We start from the raw sequence: 19,916 nt of genomic DNA, 5'->3' as shown, positions 1-19,916 counted from the left end.
TATTATTATAATTATTATTATTATTATTATTATTATTACGCCTTTGTCATTAACATTATCATTGTTTCTCTGGTAGGCATCTTGTACAGGGACATGTTTTTGCCTAACCAGTCTCATTACGTTTTGAGTGAAATAAAATTATGAATTATGAATTACACCAATGTCATCTATCGATAAAAACATTGATTCGATTAATTAACAGCAGCTTTTCGCACTGTGACAGTGCCGATAGAAAACAGCAACTTTTTGGCACTGCGGCAGTGCCGATAGAAAACGGCAGCTTTTTAGCACTGCGGCAGTGCCGATAGAAAACAGCAGCTTTTTTTGGCACTGCGGCAGTGCCAAATCGGCACTGCGGCAGTGCCGATAGCCACTACCATAAAATAATAGGCCTAGGCTAGGCCTACTTGGTTCCTGAAACAGCTGAGCTTAAAATTCACTTGAGCAGTTTTGAATGGTGCGCATCATTTTCTTTCTTGGGTGGGCCGAAAGCTAATTAATTAGTAAAGACCTTAAACCTATAAGATAAGATCTCAACTCAACCTATGAAACTCACATACCTAGGCCTACTAAAAAATACCTTATGAAACATAAGATCTAAATAATTATAGGCATGGTATAGATTACAGTAATAATAGATAATAATGCCTTTATTCGAAAGCCAGCTTCATATTGAACAGACTAATAATGAAATCATTATCATATTGCATTTGTATAAAAAAGAAACACGTTTTAACTAAACAAACAGAAAGCAAACAAACCATTGCACGTGTCTGAACTATTTTGCAAATAACAGATACATCTATGTGATTTATATGCCCAAAACTTCTTAAAAATAACAAGATATGATCTCCTAAAACATTCCATAGTCACTTTTGTTGAATGGTACAGTACTTCCTTATACATTTTAGGCCAGATTTGGCCAAAAAAATAAATTGTTTGTTTGCCCTTCTTTTTTGAAAAATGATAATAGGGGTGGGTGGAAAAAGGTTTTTTTTAATTAATTAATTTTTTTTTTTAAAGATACTCATCAGATAGAATAAGAATAACCCACAGATGCCTAGAATAGCAGTATTTTACACCAGACAACAACTTTAGACTAATTTGTAGGGCATCTGGCAAAAAATAAAGATAAATTCACTCACATTTTTTTTAATTTGTAAGGAAAAGAGATCAAAAAAACGTTTTTAAAAGTTTTTTTTGTTTTTTCCACCCTATTATTTTCATTGAGATAGGGGCGGATGGAGGAGGGCAAACAGACAATTTTTTTTTTGGCCTTGTCAAAGATGTTGGGTAGATTCTTGTGTTCTGGATTGAAATGTGTAGTCAATTGTACAATTGGTTCCTAAATTAAATAAATTTTTCTCAATGGCCAAGTTTTTTTGGTCTTCACTATCATTGAGGGTTCTAATACTAATATTTACAGTACTAGTACTGCTTTAAAAAAGTTGTATTCCAAAGTATTTGGACCCTTGATGCCGTTTTGTTAGAACATGCTCGTTGTAATTATTTCAAACCAAATGTTTTAGAATGCAGAAAGACTGGAGAAATTGTTGTGTGTGTGGTACAGTATGTGGTTTTAATACAAAGAAATTATTTGATTTCAGTGAAAGCTGGTGGAATGAGAATAACCCAGAGTGGAAAGCAAGTACATGAAAAACCTGAAAAAGATGAAGATGCAGAGGAATATGTTGAGGCAACAAGGTAAGGGCCAGCCTCATTCAGAAGGATATTGCTATTTATGTTCATAATTCCCCCTGTTTCAGAAAGAATAGCTCTGTACACTCAGGAATTACTTGTTTACTTTATGAATACTACCTGTACTGTACCTGGAAAAACCAAGTAATATCGACACATTGCCTTTGAGTTATGTGACATATAGTGAGTATAAATTGTAAACAGACTGCACCAGTGACGCTTGGAAACAGGAAAATGTATGGTTTCTTTTTATGCAAAAACAAAAGAATGCACACTAGTACCATTCTTAGACACACTCGCATGATATTAAGACTTTGTTCTTAACACCACTTGTGTACATCTTCCAGGAGATGCTCAATCAGGGCATGCCCTAAGCTTTGTGTAAGGTGGCCTCCATTTCAGTTTGTTTCTATCTACATATTTCCTTTTCGGGTGACTGGAGATAGGGTTCCGGGAGATTATCACGGTCATGTAGCACCTAGGAAATGCTACTCCTGCACCAAAGTGGGCCAATATTTGCTGGTCAAGGTTCAGTAAGTCAGCTTTTCGCTTCCTCTGCACCTAGTGTTAGAGGGCCCAAGGATAAGACAGAAGAGCCTACTGACATTTATGCTTGCTAATACAAGAGATGCCTAGGTTTGACATTTTTGAGTGGGTCTTTGGTCTCGACGCAGGGTTCCCGGAATGTGAAGCACAACACAGGTTCAAAAGTGGAACATGAAATTTGGATATGGTTTCGTAGTCAGATTTGTGAGAAAAACTCCAGCTACCCATATTTCTCGACTGAGACGTCAGTGGGAGTTGTAATTTGTATGGCAAGGAGATTGTGCAACCCTTCATTCGTATTAAGGGAATTATGCCCAGAAACTTTGTAGTTATTAATATTTTGGTTATAATAGAAAATATTCATTTTTTGGTGACGTCGCACTCACATTAGTTAGCAAGCATACGTCATAAGCTAGATACATCACCTTTTCATGGTAAGGCAAACTTTCCCGGTGTGCTTTTTTCATGTATAAACAAACACCACTGCTTTGCACATGGATGCCTTGCCCAAGCCAGGGCAACAAGGGCCACATTGTTAGCATTGTATAATACTTAAACAAGGTACCTCTGCAAATGAATTATTCTTAGTTATTTTTTTTTTCTTATTTTAATTTACTTCTTCCGAAAGTGTACTCTATATCACATATAATTCCACTGTCTTAGTTAGGCCTAGGCCTAGTCTTATGCCTCATCATCCCCCGCTACACAGTACATCAGCAGCCCCTCCCCCATACAGTACCGACGTTTGCTAGGTAACAACATGATTGCACCTTCCTTCCCAGGTGTTCATGTAACATTGACATAATTGTTAGCTAACCAGTTGTGTGTATTTCTTTGTGAAAATGAGTACCGTGGCATACTCATTTTCACAAAGCATTTGCATCCCCTCTTGGAAAGAGGGTTTCAAAATAATTGTCTCCATATCTTTCGCTAATTAAATTAATCACCGTAATTTAGCATACACTTATGAATTTAGGGAGCACTTAAAATGTGAAATAATCATTTCACTACCCGACAAACTCTGAACTTTATTCATTCATAATCCTAATTTACATGTTTTGAAATCTCCAATCCACAGCCCGCCAAAGAAAAATGATGTGCGTCTACTGGTCTCAGGTGTACTCACTAAGGGTAATAAGGACTTTACGACGGAAGCTGTCAGAAATATCAACGATAAACCAATGCCAAAACATGAAAAACATGTGGATAATAAACCAAAGGGTAAAGGTTTAAATCAACCCCGCAAATAGAGGGCTCACTTCACATAAGACCATCTGGTGAAGTATAGGTTATTAAAGGCCTCTGTTGTCATGCTATAAATTCGTTGATTGTTGAGAGACTGCTTTTAAGATCATGTAAAAGTAAAGGTTTGAGTATGGAATCATGGACAGCAAAAATTATATTTTAAGTTTCTAAATAATTTTGTTTTAAAATTTTCATTAGTTATAGTAGTAAATATATAATAGGAATTTTCACCCTATTGAAATAAAACTGGTTATTGACCACCTGTATACGATTCAAGTTTTCAGCTATAGAACAGGGTATGTGTGAAACATACAGTACTTGTTTTATGTTAATAATAAATGATAATACCACAACTAATTATGTAGACCTAGTAAGTTAAGGGAGTTATTACAGGACAACTGTAGCAAAAGCACTATCATTAAATATCAGATAACCATTATGCTTTATGGGAGAAGTTAAACTTTAGTGGATTTTGATGATCATGTTGATTTTCAAAATTGTAATGATGATAAACAAGTAAACAACCTTTGATGGGTTTACAATATTTAAAATCAACATTATCATTTTCTCTTAAAAATGTAATATATAAAGGGCCTGTATACTAGTTTGGGAATTTTCCCTTTCTCTGGACCAAAGGAAATTAAAATCTACTACAGTAACTGATATAGAATCAGAATTGTAAGTTAGGTAATCATATGTATATCAATATGAAGTAATCATGATGGGATTGTATTTTGGTAATTTTATTGTTTTCAATTTATTTGTTAAAAACATTATGAAATTGCTTGAATATATTAAAATTGTTACTTCTGACCTATTTAGGCTCAATTTAATATGGAATCATTAATTTGAAACTTCCCTCAGAACTGGCTAAAGTTTAGCCAATTTTTATACTAGTGTACACCTTACACTGTGTTGCACTGATCTCGAATGCATTGAAACATACAATTATGCAGTTAAATTTGTAGTCTTCATTTACTATTTTCAACTATGTGAACTTTTATTTTAAAAGGTACTATAAACCCTGCTGGTTTTATCATGAATTATGAAGAATTTAGGCTTCATACATTTTACAGAGAGTGAATATACTGCAGTCATATTTTCTTGCAATGTATTTTGAAAACAAATTTTAAACATTGTTTTTGTTTTAAGGAGATTGAGGTATAATATTATATATTATGAATGATATCCATTTTATGTAATTTCAGAAAAAAATAAGTCATTTTGATCAAAAGTAACAATTCATCCATTTTTTAAGTGAAATAAATTTTTTGTCAAAAGAAGCCGTTTGTGTTTGGATCAAAAAGTTGAATAAAACTTTGTTCATGTACAATTTGTACTATTGTTTTATTCATGAATTAAATCTTAATGCAATTCAATTCAAATTCTGAAAACAAAAGAAGTAAAATTGTCAAAAAGTGCAGAATATTAAACATTTATGTAAAATAGAAAATTACATTATTATATAGTGCATTGAAAAAATTCTATACTTCCCCCCCCCCCCCCCCCCAAAAAAAAGAAAAATGATGACCAATTATTTATGATTTAATATCAGAGCATCCATTCTTATCAAGAGGGAGCCTTGATATGCAGATAGGACATTTTATTCTTTGTATTTTTAAACTGGTGCAAAGCAAAAAGACTCGAAAATTGGCAAAATGATATAAAATATATAATTTTATGTATTGTGATAAAGTTGCCTTGAATCATGAGGCTGTCAGTATCATAACGTTTAGATGATAAATCACAGTGGCGGATTCAAGTGGGAGCTCCCAGGTCTGGGTCCCCTAAAATTTTCAAAATCCAAAGAAAAATGGATAAGAAATGAAAATTATATTCTAATTTAAGTTTGAGAGTGTCATTTCCAGCCATAATCATAAATTTTCTTACTGTACCTCAGCCCTAACCATGTTGGGGCTGAGGTGATTTAAACACTATATGTGAAAATACCTCTCTGGGCCCCTCTGTTTTGAATTCCTGGAGCTTCCACTGAGTCGCTGTATGTGAAGCCCAGTAGGACATATAATTATATTTAGTGCCTATGGAAATAACTTGTGAGACTGTTCCGAGATGGGCGCAACTTATCGGTAGTTCATTTTGGTCATCTTCTGAAAGAGACATTAATGCCAGGCTTTAAAGATTGGTCCTATTTGAAGGCTTGTGCATGAAGGAACAATGTACAATTATTGGAAAGAGGGATAATGTAGGTAAGCCTGCCCATTGGATATTGTTGCTAATGTGTGGTACCTGAAACAGTCTAAATGCATGTGAACTTGCATGTTCATGTTACATGCGAGTATTTATGGCTATTAAATGACATGTTCTCATGGGTCAACTTGACAGTTCCGAAAGTCCATTGTCTACAGACAACCCCAGGCTCGCACACTGCACGAGATAGCCTCACCGGGCGTTTGTTCAGAATGTAACAGATGCACTACATTACAATAATCAGAATGGGTGGCAGAATGTGGTGGTAGTACACTTTGCATATATCCAGGTAGTTTTGTAATTATGCCACAGAAATTTCAGGTTTTGAAATGTTTGAGTTAGAAAATGTCTGAGGCAGATTAATGAAAAATAGGATAGGAAAATATTTAGAATGCCCCCTTATGTCAAAATACAAACAAACATCCCATAGATCAGGTTATTGTTTTTTTCTTTTATTGGATTTTTTCTTGATTGCAACCCAACAACTGATTGCTAAAAAGTACCAGAACTTAATAAAAAAAACAAAAAAAAACCAACCCTATCATCACCGTTTTCCTGAACTTACTACTTAAAATGACCACTTCAAACATTATTACTAACCAAATTCAGGTAATCTGACACTGAAGTAAAAACCTCTCTATACAGCAGTTTCTTGAAATGGATGGGGTGGGGGGAGAGGATGCTGATGGGGAGCATGGGAAGTTTTAACTGCTTGAGCATGATTTTTTTGGCTTCCAACATTTTCAATGCACCCCCTAGGTATGCCACTGGGAGTAGACCTACCTTCAACTCAAACCAATATATTTATACTCTTAGGTGAGGGGAGACAACGTAGGTACAACACAAGCAATGTGGTACTTGTAGGATTTGAACAAGTGGTTCTAGGGATGACAGCCACGGCACATGCTTGCTAAATAGAAAATACAGAAAACATACGAATGCCTTAAAACCTACAAATTTAAAACAATACAATAGGAATTTTTAAAAAGAACAAGTTTGCAATCATATAACAATATTCATGTTATAACAATATCATTATTGCTAAACAATATTATACTGTAAAATCTCTAATAGAAACCTGGGTCACTATTCGTTTGTTTGGTTTTAAAGATCGGTCACAATTAAGGTGGATCACAATACAGTAACTGAGCACAGCTGATTAAGAATTATAAAAAATAATACCCATGCATATAGATTTATTTTTTTTTTGCTATACAGTACACAAAACATTAAGTATTAAGTTTTCACATTCCTGTAGTAACCCCACTGAGTAGTGGGTCATTATTGTAGATTAATTTTAAAGGTGGCTTATATTATGAGTTTCTAATAGAGTACTGGGTTTCTATTAGAAGTTTTACAGTTTGCGTAATAATATTAATTAAATAAAATGAATAGGACTGACTATAAAAAAAATGAAAAACCTAACAGTGCTCAAATTCCATGTATAATGTATTAATAGCAAAAATGAAAACAGAAATAATTAGGCTGAATTTAATTTTTATAAATGGCACAAGTTCTGAGGAAGAGTATGAGCATGTTTCCTATAGGCCTGTTCTGTTGAACTGAAGTTTGCAAAATTACACATTTCCGTGCTAGAAAGATTTCAAAATGTTTCTTTGACTTCCAAAATCACGTATCCACCTCTATAGTGGTTTACTTTTTACTATACTACATAAACATATATAAGATTGATATACATTTCAAGTATTGCCGATTTTAATGCCAGCAGAAATTTACTACCCATAATAATCAATGATGAAACATGATAATTTGGTCCAAACAACCTTCTATTGTTAAATTAATTGAGATGCCTGCGACAGACTTAGATAAATTTAATTTGAGCATTGTCAAACTCTCTACAGATATGGAAATTTAACTTGTCTGAAATAATCAGACAGTATCAGGCAAAGTTGGAAGAAACATTGTCTTATGAGTCTCACAGACAAAAATATGATATGCCAGGCTTTTAATAAAACATGGACTTCAGAGTCTCACAGACAAAAATCTGATATGCCTGGCTTTATGAAATAATGTCTTATGAGTCTCACAGACTAAAATCTGATATGCCTTGCCTTATTTAATACAAATAAAATTCTCTTCTCTTCAATTATAACTTTTAAATACATGATCAATATACAGTTTTCCAAAATAAATATTTCATTTATATTCAAAGTCACTATAACATACTGTATGTATTTTGCACAATTTAAAAGCCAGTACACAATTTGTAAGTTGAATTTGAATATGTTTATTTAATATTTTATTTATCACTAACACAAAAACTTACCATTGTTCTGTTTAGAAGGAAGGTGTATGGTCATAACGTTACACAATCACTGCAAGTGATACAGCCTATAGACCACTGCAATAAAAGACTGACTTAGAGAGGTTTGATGTATAAACAGTAATTTCACTACAATCCTGGCCACATAATATTCAAAAATAAATATAAAAATAATTTTTTATTTAAAATAGCTGAAAATCATGCTTTCAATGCCTGTTTTCGTTTCATGTTACAGCATGAATTACAAAATAATTATAACTTCTTGGTTACAGCTAGATTAATGTATGTGACATAACATTCAATATGCAGCAACATTATTGATATTATGTATGTTAATGACACAAACTGACTGTTTCTATGAATAAATTGTTCATTTTTCAATACTTAATGAGGTCTCTAAACTGTTGTATAAATATGTTCAGGTGAAGCTAATTGTAAGACTCTACGGAAAATCAAACAATTAAAATTATCTTGAGTTGATCACATAATTTCATTAAAATAAGATTTAAAATAACAAAAGTGGAAATGTAATTTATTACACTATATGGAATTATTTATGTACGGAATAATTTTATTCCCAAAATGGTCCCTGGTTTTATTACTTTTTTCTTAATGACACACACCTTCTAAATTGTGTAGAATATCAATTAAATGATAATCTATTTTACTGATTTATATATTATCAATCTGAGACAAGAATTAAACAAATGTACAATACATGAAATGACCAAGAGAGTGTTGAGAAAAAACATGGGCAGAGCCTAATACCACTCCAAACTGAACCACATTCAAACTCTTTGTCCTGTATATAATTACCGGTGTATTGGTCTAATTGTGCATACACAACTCTGCCCTTTTTTCAAAAACACATGTACCAATTTTTACGGTAGTGTTAGCATTTCCCAGAGCAGATGGACCACACCCAACTATGCGCTGAGAAAGAAAAAATGGCACTCTTAGGCCAGATTCTGAGCTCAGAAAATTATTATTTTTCCCTCACAGATTTTACTGTGAATCCCTGATAGCCATGTGTGGCTAATGGCTAGGACAGGCTCAGCTGGCCCACCCACTGGCACCACTACTGACCAGGTTATAGAACAAACACTACCAAATCTGCAGACTTAATTGTAGCCTTCTGTAAAGAAAATCTTATAAAAACGTACAATACATATTCATGTTAACAAACAATAGGTCTCAAAGTATGCCTTCAATAAAAACATGTTTTCTTTACCTACAACCATAACTATTAATGCAATTTACCATTTAGACAGGTTTACTGTACCTTCCACAGCCTATCAACGATTGGAAAACCCACTACCAATATATCCGAACTGTTTATCAACATTCATTTTCTGTTTCATTCAATTACTTTTCTATTTCTGAACACAAATGCTTTTCTACATACAGAATAACATAATTACAAAAATTAAAACACCAAAATACATTTAGCAATTAATTATGTATTACAATTTATGCAGTTTAATCCATTTTTATGTGTTCAACTACATTAAAAATTTAGACATTCTAATTTTACTAATTACAGTACATGTTTTTTTTTATGTTAATTTTGTCAATATTTATTTTGTATTTATTTGTTTTTATCCCACTGTAAAATGTATTTTTAATTTTGTGGGAATTCAAAGTGTTATGCTAAATGTATTTAATAAGTCAATTGATTAATCAATCCATCAACATAAACTACATTAACTAAGTACTCTTTTATTATAGGCCAAAAGTTTCTGTTTCTTAAACAAATCTAAGGTCGGTTTGTTTTTTGCAAAGAGTGCCTGATGATGTATGAAAAGACAATTTTCAAGCTTTAATTATTATATTTTTAGCTTAGTTATTACCATATTATCAGCCAAAATGCATGAGTAAATGATTATATCATAAACTATAGAATTTGTTTAGGCATGTAGAAAAAATTATGACCGACCTTAATTCCATTGCTTAGGCAACACAACAAATTTATTTTTAGTCGTTTATACTTCAAGATCTAAATAATTATCTTACGTAATTTTTATGTGTTTAATCGATGTAATATTTAACTCTACAATGTTTTAATAATTTGATGAATTTTAAATATTTTATATTTTTATATTGTACATAGAAATATTTTACTACAATCTTCGCCTGTAAGTGGGACCTTCTTGGTCCTGTTGGACGATTGAATAAATAAAATAAAATAAATAAAAATCTATGTCATTGCAAATGTCCAAGAATGTCTGATAAAACAAGATTCGCTTTTGTCCTTGAATATGAAGACAACAAGAAGCATTTGTAGGCCACAGTGGCCATAAAACCTACTTCAGGAGAATGCCTTCTCTTTGATATGGTGCTGTAGCTTGGTGGTTGAGGTGTACTTGCCTTCCTATTTAATGCTTCTGGGTTGTGCTTTGGACAAAATACCAGCACTATAAGTTTTTCAAGACCACAAAATATTCTCTTCACACCTCATACTATGTTTATACAGCATCTTATTTTTTTCCTTCCTGACATAATTTGGGCAGTACACGCTTCTGAATGAAAATATGCCCACTTCCACAAAATGCTTGTACGTTACATTTCACTTTCTTCTGTGACTTCATCTGATGTTGGTGGTGGCAGATCAAAGACAACGGGTGCATTTACTGGTGTATATCTCAGAGTACAAGTGGATGCGTTTATATACGTGGTAACTTGGTCGGTGGTCACGCCATAGGCTTCGTGAATATGACCAAAGACATGGTATTTAGGCTTGATCCTCTTTTGTACAACATTCAGCAGCTCAACGCATCCAGTATGGGTGTTTGTACTTGTTATGTCACCATGACCTGAAATTCAATGAAAATCTTAATAAAAATAATGGTAGACTTTTGTAGTACATATTATTTTATTGAACTTTTTATACCCTGGTTATAGCCCAACAAACATAAAATGTTATTATAGCATTCATGAGCGCTCTGTGGCCGGTGGTTTGATAATGTCAGAAAATAACAGTAGAAAATATTGCATTTAATGTTTGCAATGATTTAGTTTAAATTATGTTTAAATATGTATTTATCGTTCTACAACCAGTCTTTTCTACAATGTGTCTTGTGAAAGTGGTTTGGCGCAGCAGGAATGGTTTGGTTTCCCAGGGTTTCAATCCCTCAGTATGCACTTAGATTGTTCTTGAGCAAGGCACTTTATAAATGGGTATCTGGTGGAGTTGCCCGCTACTTAAGCATGTGGACCCAATGACCAGAAAAAAACCAAGCACTACGTAACCTAAAGAAAAAGCACTACATAAATACCAAGTAACAAAATAAAAGAAAAAAAAAAACAAAAACATTTTGAGCACCAAACTACAAGGTAAATTACGTAGTTATTACATTTTATTATAGCATTAAATTTGTTAGCTGGGTGGACAATGTGGGACCATTCAATTGGTGTTTATTCCTAAAGAAATAGTGTAGCTGGCTCAGTACCAGACCATTCAACCAGGTACATGGTAAAGAGAGATATAATTATACGGATAAATGGCACCTCATGCTCAAGGGCTCTATTATCAAGTGCACAACTTATTTTTGGAAAAAATGTGCTGAACCAATTATAAGGATCTTTTCAATGTATTCTGTTATCTTTTTTGTTTTATCCTTTTGTTACTTTTACAATTTCAAATAGGAGAGAACAAATAATGTGAGTTATAGAAATTGGTCAGGAAAGTGTAAATACAGGATAATAATATTTTGATAGAAGAAACTAAGCAATGATATAAAATAATTAAAGATATAATATCAATTTACCTTTCTGCACCATACTGTTCGCCATATTTCAGTTGATGAAGTTTTATGTATTTTAAAAATTCAACATTAAACATTTTAAATGACAAAATGGCTAACATACCGAGAGGTGGTCCATGTGTCATGAGAATGTCGATTCCTTTTGGAATTTTGTCCCATTGATCTAGGCAAGCCTGACCTCTTGGCAAGTTGAATCCCCAGTCATAAAACTCTGGTTGCCTAAACGATAGAAAAATAAAAGAATATGGGTCAATTAAAGACGTACTGTCTGCAAAAAATTTAATTAAAACTATCTTCTATGATCTAATCAGTTCATTTTTATATTTTTTTTTTCTGTTAATGTTTTTGAATAAAAGCATATTGAAATAAATTAAATTCAAATCAAACAGCTTACATATATAAAAAGACCAAACAGATAAAAAAGTTGTGCTTAACAGACACTTAAAACAAAAACACTATGTATTACCAGCTAATGTAAGGGTCTTGCAAAAGAACAGAGAATACATATTTTTTATCTGTCTATTAATTTCTATAAACATTTTCCCATTCAATTTTGTTAATTGTAAGTTACATACTTATTAAAATATACAAATTAAGCAAGATAGAATTGAATTTTTCCATATTTTTTAGCAGATAATTAACAGACAATACAATTGTAAAATGCATTAAAAAAAATTCAAACCAATGTTCTAATTAAATAAGTTGAGAAAAAATTAATCTTTCTGTTAATGATATTTTGATATTATTTATAGAAAAACTAGTATCATTATCATATATAATTACAAAATAATGGGAATTCTCTTTAGTATATATGATTTCAAGTAAAATATTCTTACTGTATGGCATTTGTTACAGAATTAGATTTAATGCATGGCACCGGTAATTGACTGTACACAAATATTTTTATTGGCTGGCTAAATACAGTACTACTGTTTAATACCTCCACTGATGGCTAATGCACATTGATAATTAGTTCGTTGCTACATCACGGAATATAGTTTTTCTGTGTTACTGTGAAGGGATATCTACATAAAACATCCATTTCTTTTGTATATATACAAAAGCAGATACAATGTAGAATCAAGTCAGTTAGTTCAAGCCTTAAAGACTTAGAACGAATAGGTTCCTTAACTAATTTATGCCACCTATCAATACATTTTGAATATTATCATGTTGGCCTTCTGTAAATTAGGATAAATTTCAGATTTTTAAATATCTTATTATTTTTTGTTTTTGTGCATTTTATGGAAATAAATATACAAAATTAAATATCACAACTAGAAAGGATATCTGAACTTTCTAATGGTCAAAGCCAAAATACTAGGCTATATTGTGTGGAATATTAATCTTGATTTATTTTGTATTTATACATTTTATTGCATTTATTTTATTTCTTTTATTAACTGCACTTGGATTTCTATTAATAAGAATTTATTAAAAGATAATTTTGTAATGACATCATAAAAGATTACAACACAATAACTAAAACTATTAATATACTAAAGTGCCAAAATAATACGGTACATTAAAAAAAAAAAATCAAAATTAATATTTCAATTACCTGCTTTATAAAATGATTCAGAAAAGATATTTACCTAGGCTGTTAAAAGCAATTTCTCTATTTCAATTTAATCTTATTGTATTTAGAATTATGAACACTGGAATAGTATCAAATAGTTTTGACATACAGTACAGCACATTAATTCATATATTCATACAGACTGGAGCATAGACCCCTTCATTTGTACAGCAAGACTATCTTGATTTGCAAACACTGCCCACTGTCAATAATTTTGAGTAAAACTTAATCCACTTTACAAAATATAAAATGTGTTTGTCATCAGTAGTAATTATTATTTTGTATATTCCTCAGAATAATAATAGCTATCATATTATAATATTTAATTTATTTAATCTTACTGTAGGCTACAAACTCCCTTTTTATGGCCTGACACCGATCAGGTGCAGCCCTAATAGTGTTAAATCAAAAATTCACTTTTATAATGGACATTTTTAATGTTGTTATGTAATGTATTGTACAGTATTTTGACATATTTTTAAGTTATTTAAATAGGAATAACAACTTTTATAATTTATACTGGCAAATTTTTACTCAGTATTCAATACTTTACTACTGTCTCGATATAGGTTGATGCTTTAATTGTACCTTGTTTGTATTTTATTCAAGATTTGTTTAATTTAAGTTTCAAAATGTAATAAATAAATAAATTAAATATATATTTTATAACAAATTTATTATAATGAAATTATCATAATTCATTAACTTTTTATTGTCTAGTATGGAAAAAATAAACAGCAACAATCTGTTAGATAGGTCTGGCAGAATATATTAATTCATAATTCAACAATACATATTCAATCACATTTAACATCAACAAATTAACATGTTTTAGAATAACTCATCTACTGTAACCGGAACAATGCTTGCTAAAGTACATCTAATTTAGATGTTATGTGCATTGTTTTCTCATTATAAGTAGGTTTTTAAAAAAAAATTAAAATTAGGTTATTTTTTAAACTTTTTCTGAGAATTTTTATACCAAAGGAGCACAATATAATATGTTTATTAATTTTCTTTGTGATTTTGATTTTATATTGTAATACAATATACCTTTTTAGGAAGATGTGAATATTATATTGCTTTTTTCCAACTTCATAGTTTACCTATGATAATTTTGTATAATTTAATTCTCAGTTGCAATATAATTAATTGATTTGAGCATATTACTATTTAAATCAATAAAATAATTACCATGGGGATCCATAGATGCGAAAGCCACAAACTTCAACCTCAGAATCTTGCAAGTAAGTACAGTTTGTGAGATGTGAGGTGATATCCTCATAATCTACTTTTTTGAGTTGTTGAAGTGCTGTTGAGAATCCCATAAACACTTGGCTAGTCCCTTCTTCCATCATCTTCTTGTCAAAGGTCACCTCATGGTTACCAGCAATCACAATTTTGTGCTCATGGGGTAATGTTCCTGAAATTTAATGAAAATTAATGTTGATAATGCGCAGTAAATTGAGATATGGAAATTTCAGGACACTCTAGAAGGATTCACAAAAATTTATTTAACCACAGCATTGTTAAGGATTTCCTACAGCTTAATATGCACAAATATTTAGTTCCTTGTGAAACTAACATGTTTAGTTATAATAATAGGATGCAGGGCAGTACAAAAAAAAGAACGGACAATGCCCTTTTCTTCCTCCCATCCCCATCTTTGGAATCACCCATTTCTGTTAGACAGTCTGCAAATTTAGTAATTGTCAAGGAAACTTTTAGTCTGAATACACTTTTTTAAAAAGGTGCAGTGTAACCTCTGCTATTTTTGGCCAAAAAAGAGGCCAATATCCATAGTTATGCAGAGAGGATTTAAACGTTGATGATTTTAGGTGGCAGAACAGATCAATATCCTACAAATGTGAACAATTTTTCCAACAGTGGGTCAAAAAAAATCCCCTTGGGTTGACGCCTCAGAAATGCTTGCAGCTGATTGATGGTTAATGAAAAAAAGAGATCCTTTTTGACTGTCGGTTGTCTCTGATAAAAATTATATTGGTGTGAACCAGGATTATAAGTACAGGATGAATCTACATGTATTCAACAAGACAATCAATACTCCTCAGAGAGTTTGGCATAGTACTTTAAATGCATGCATCCAAGGTTGCATACATGTTCAAGGCAATTATTCTAAGGCATGTTGAGATTTATCGACATCCATATATTATGATAATGATTCGGAATATCTTTATGAGTGTTTTTGCACCGCTAACTAGCCAAAGTCAGTATTTCAACGTAGATACACACTGTTTTAAGAAACAGAATTTAGTCACAATTGGAGAGCATCCCTGGATACTGTAGTCTCTCATGAAATTGGATTTACATTTTGCTTTCAAGCGGTGATTGGGTGCACTAAAATCATCTTATTATGGCGTTATTATTGTTAAAGTTTTTATGTTTTTAATCAGTTACTATCATTGATAATAAATACAATAATAAGAAATAATAAATGTTTTGGCTTAACCTATTAAAAGTAATTAAAATGTCCCCTGACATTAAATTATACAAAATAAGAAAAACTATTAAAAAACCAATAAAATCAATAATTATTTGTCACTGAATGTCTAATATTAAACAAATTTAAAATAAATAATATAAAAATATATTAATTATAGTTGTCTTACCTAAGAAGTCATTAAATGCAACAACTTCCTGTGGCATTCCAATATTGGTGAAGTCGCCAGCATGTAACAGTACATCTCCAGGTGGGATTGGTGGCATGTGATCATGTCTTGAGTGAGTATCGGAAATGCACACAAAGCGTGTATGACCTACAAAAACATGAAATAAAACAACAATCAGGAAAACTAAAGAAAACAATGGTGTATCAACTTAACAATAATATGCATTACTGATTAATCCAAGGCCAGCTACAGTATGCTTGTTATTACGAGCTTGTCATCTGACTGGACAGGGAAAAGTTTCAGCAGTGACAGTGCCAGCGAGAAGTCCAAGAGTGGCACAGAACCCCTTAACAGGGAACCCTGGACCCCATCTAGGAAGAAGTCAATAATTTGATCAGGGAAAAAGCATTTTTACAGACTAAAAGTGCAATTTCTGGTCATCATTCTAAGTATAAATTCTTAAAATTTGCTCGGACCATGGTTGACCTGGGGTGGGTTTGTACCCACTGTCCAGACCATGGCCCTTTTAATGGCGAACTGTGACCTCTTGCTTGGGAACCTCAGGCACTGCCACTGAATTTCATCAGGTGATTTTAAGGGTTGCACAATGCAGAACAGAATGTTTCTTAGATATTTGTTGTATGTACTGTATACTCAATCCAACTGAAAAACTCATCTAGAATATTATGTAGGCTTACAGTATTATAAGAATATGATGACTTAATACTACTATTACTGATGTGTCCTTGATTATTTGCTTTAAAATAAACATTGAAAAAATTAAATGTCTGTTTGAATTTTCGAAAGAACAAACAAAAAAATGATATTATTATAATTATATTAACTATGGAAAATATATATATTATATTATTATTATTTCATCATATAATGATCATTTATTTATTTCAACAGTTTATACAAATGGCCAAATAGTCGGATTGCCTAAAAACAACACAATGTCGTTGTTAGAGCACAGCCCCAAAAAATACAATAAACTAATTTACAAAGTTAGTACTTTAACAGAACATAAAATACATAAAATATAAATTTAGTTAGATACTACAAAAATGATGAAGCATTGAGCAATATCAAATCATATAAAAATGGAAGCAATGCCTAATGGTGTGAAATACTGCATTAGCATTTCACTTTATTCTTTTAAAAAAAATTCATCATTATTTATAAAAAGTGGTCACAAGTTGTGGCTCAAAAGCCAAATGTATGTGAGCCTTACAAGTTCAGTAATAATTAAGACAAATATATACACAATTAATTATAAATATAAATCTAAGAATTGAGACAATATATACAGTAAATAATTATAATAAATATACTGTATATTATAAATATAAGAATTGGGACAAAATAAACAAAATTAAAAAAAACCATTAAAAAGAGAATACAGCCATATAAAAAAAGAAACAACAAAGAAACACAATGAACCATTGAATGATTGTAGAAATGTATACACAAGAAATGTAAAAAAAAAACTGAGATGAAAAATGCTGGAGGAATGCTTCACACAGCAGTGGTTGATACAGTTTTGTTTTTTGGTGAAATGAATATTAATAACAGTAATTATTACATTTCAGAGGAAAATTACAAGGGAAAAAAGATCATGAGAGAAATAAGAAAACAAAATTAAATGATCATACAGCACATTTAAAACCATGCTCACAAATTTAATAAATTATGCTATCTATTTGTGTATCATCCCGGCTAAATATTTTCAAAATAAAATGAAAGAGTACAAAGTCTACCTTCAGGTTTTGGCATCTGCGGGTCCATAGGTGTAACCTTATTGACTGTTTGTTTCACTTTCATGCGTTCCCACACTTTATCTGGATTGGCAGTATCAGGGTGAACTTCTATTTTCTTAACACTTTCACTCTCATCGTCACTCTCTTCACAGTTCGGAGCGTCAGACATTCTACGACCACTTCCAAATCCACCCTTCAAAAACTTCCTACAAAACAGAGACATGGTTACTATAGCATATGCTGAGAGGTACTATATACATCAGCTGATGTAGTGATAATAACAGTGGTCCCATTCACAACACATGATAATAGTGACCCCTACTGCGACCTGCTAATGACGTACATTTGAACTATTAGCAACAGATGCGCATAAATCTTCAGAAAGTTACATGCTACACCAGGATGCTGAGTTTATGTTCAGGTGTTCATACGGATATATGAATAAATTAAAAAGAATAATAAAGATGTCACATATGTAAGTTCATTCACCTTCAAAGTTAATCGCTTAATTATAAAATGATTGAATAACGTATATCAAAATATTAATTAATGTGTTAACAACTATGATGTGAGGGAAAAAAATACATAAATCAATAATAGTATGTTGACGGAGGTTGTTTCGCAGATAATGCATGTCATTGATGTAAATCCTGTTAGTCATAGCAATTCCTGTAAAAAGGATGACACCTGATAGAGGATTAACCTGGCGATCATTGCCTTCTTACTTTAAAAGGAGAACATATTCATCATGTCATGTACTATAGCTCATATTTATTCACTAAATTCATATTTAGTGACATCATCTAATTTGTCAATTATGTACTGTATAAATTATTAATGGTCAAGGTAGTCAATATTTACATTGATTTGCACATTTCATAGTCGTATTGGATATTAAATTTCTGATGGTACTGTATGTATTGATCATCAACACCATCTCCATCCACACTAAAACCATCAAGAACTGCCACGATTCGGCATACTCATCATCATCCATCATCATCATACTCACATCATCATCATCATCATACTCACATCACCGTCACAATCATCATCATCATAATGTCTTGGGTTGCTATGTTAAACCTGTATAAAGCTTTACTACTACCGATTATAGTATATTGTGCTTCTATGTGGGCACCAGTTGAAAAATCACATTTGAACCAAATCGAAAGTATTCAAAGAAGAGCGACAAGAATAATAATGTTTAGAAAAGAAGGTTCTTGGGAGATATCATATTTCTGTAGACTAAAGTCTCTTAATATTTTATCTATTGAAGATGCATTAAGTTCAGAAACTTGTACTAGGCTTTTAGATTTTAAAAGGTTTGTGTTCTCCTTCATTTTCCCAGTATAGTAGTCAAAGATCTGGGTAGACTTATACATTGGAAAGCAAAGTCTAATACTGTACTTTCCTTAATTCTGTGTTATATTTCCACGACTATGGGAACAATTACCAATAGAAATTCAAAATTATCAATCAATTTCATTATTAAAGTCTGCTCTTACAAAACATCTTCTTTCAATGTATTAATTAACTAATTTCAATTAAAATTTTTAGTATCTAAGTTTAAATTTGTTATTTTTATTTTGTGTTCTATGGAGCGAGTACATTGATTGTTTGGGCTTTCGCAGAGATCCCAATTCTCCCGAAAATCGCGGGTTCTCCCGATTTTTGAGGCCGTCTCCCGCCCTCCCGATTTTTATTAATATCTCCCGATTTTTAAAAATATCCCGAAAATTTCACGAAAAATGTGATTTCCACGATGTCATAGAGCAATGAAACAAAAATTCTTATCTTAAGCCAATATACTATGGCGCTCGCTCAGCCATAAAATGTCATAAACGAGGCCAGGGAGTTGTTATTTAAGTTGTTTATCAAAATAACAACTCCAGGGCAAGGCAGGCGTGGTAGAACCGCCTTGTTTATCCTCCATGTTACGATCTTTTGCATCCAGCGCCGACCTCATTCAATGAGATGGCTGTCAGAAGAGTAAATAAATTTCAACAAATTAACGAAATCAGAAATCACATGGATGAGGCCCAAGTTTTCGCCGCGAAGATTTGGAACAGAATAGGTGCATAAAAAATACTTTTTCTTTCAAGTAAGCTTCAGTTCTTTAATAACAATACTAACAAAATTATAGTTAATAGGTTTTGATAGGCTTAGGCCTAGGCTCTATCTGCACTGCAGGGTATGTAC

At 31.9% G+C, this 19,916-nt stretch overlaps 2 protein-coding genes across 3 annotated transcripts in view; one reads left to right on the top strand and one right to left on the bottom strand.

The window, feature by feature from the left end:
- LOC117103648 (death-associated protein 1-like) overlaps positions 1-6,126 on the top strand; it is an 8,721-nt gene extending 2,595 nt beyond the window's left edge. Inside the window, exons 2-3 of the mRNA XM_033244235.1 lie at positions 1,608-1,704; positions 3,323-6,126. Of these exons, the coding sequence (XP_033100126.1) occupies positions 1,608-1,704; positions 3,323-3,494 (269 nt within the window). The 3' untranslated portion in view covers positions 3,495-6,126. The remainder of the gene's footprint in view (positions 1-1,607; positions 1,705-3,322) is intronic.
- Positions 6,127-9,981: 3,855 nt separating this feature from the next.
- LOC117103646 (metallophosphoesterase MPPED2-like) overlaps positions 9,982-19,916 on the bottom strand; it is a 27,149-nt gene continuing 17,214 nt past the window's right edge. For both annotated transcript variants that reach the window (XM_033244232.1, XM_033244231.1), the window contains exons 2-6: positions 17,715-17,920; positions 15,955-16,101; positions 14,519-14,747; positions 11,849-11,964; positions 9,982-10,794 (exon numbers count right to left, since the gene is read on the bottom strand). In XM_033244232.1, coding sequence (XP_033100123.1) covers positions 10,541-10,794; positions 11,849-11,964; positions 14,519-14,747; positions 15,955-16,101; positions 17,715-17,883 — 915 coding nt within the window. In that variant the 5' untranslated portion in view covers positions 17,884-17,920 and the 3' untranslated portion in view covers positions 9,982-10,540. The remainder of the gene's footprint in view (positions 10,795-11,848; positions 11,965-14,518; positions 14,748-15,954; positions 16,102-17,714; positions 17,921-19,916) is intronic.

The sequence above is a fragment of the Anneissia japonica genome, unplaced genomic scaffold, assembly GCF_011630105.1.
Source record: "Anneissia japonica isolate Jap-2015-1 unplaced genomic scaffold, ASM1163010v1 scaffold1547_len296510_cov162, whole genome shotgun sequence".
NCBI lineage: Eukaryota > Metazoa > Echinodermata > Crinoidea > Comatulida > Comatulidae > Anneissia > Anneissia japonica.
This window is presented reverse-complemented; position numbering and strand designations above follow the sequence as displayed.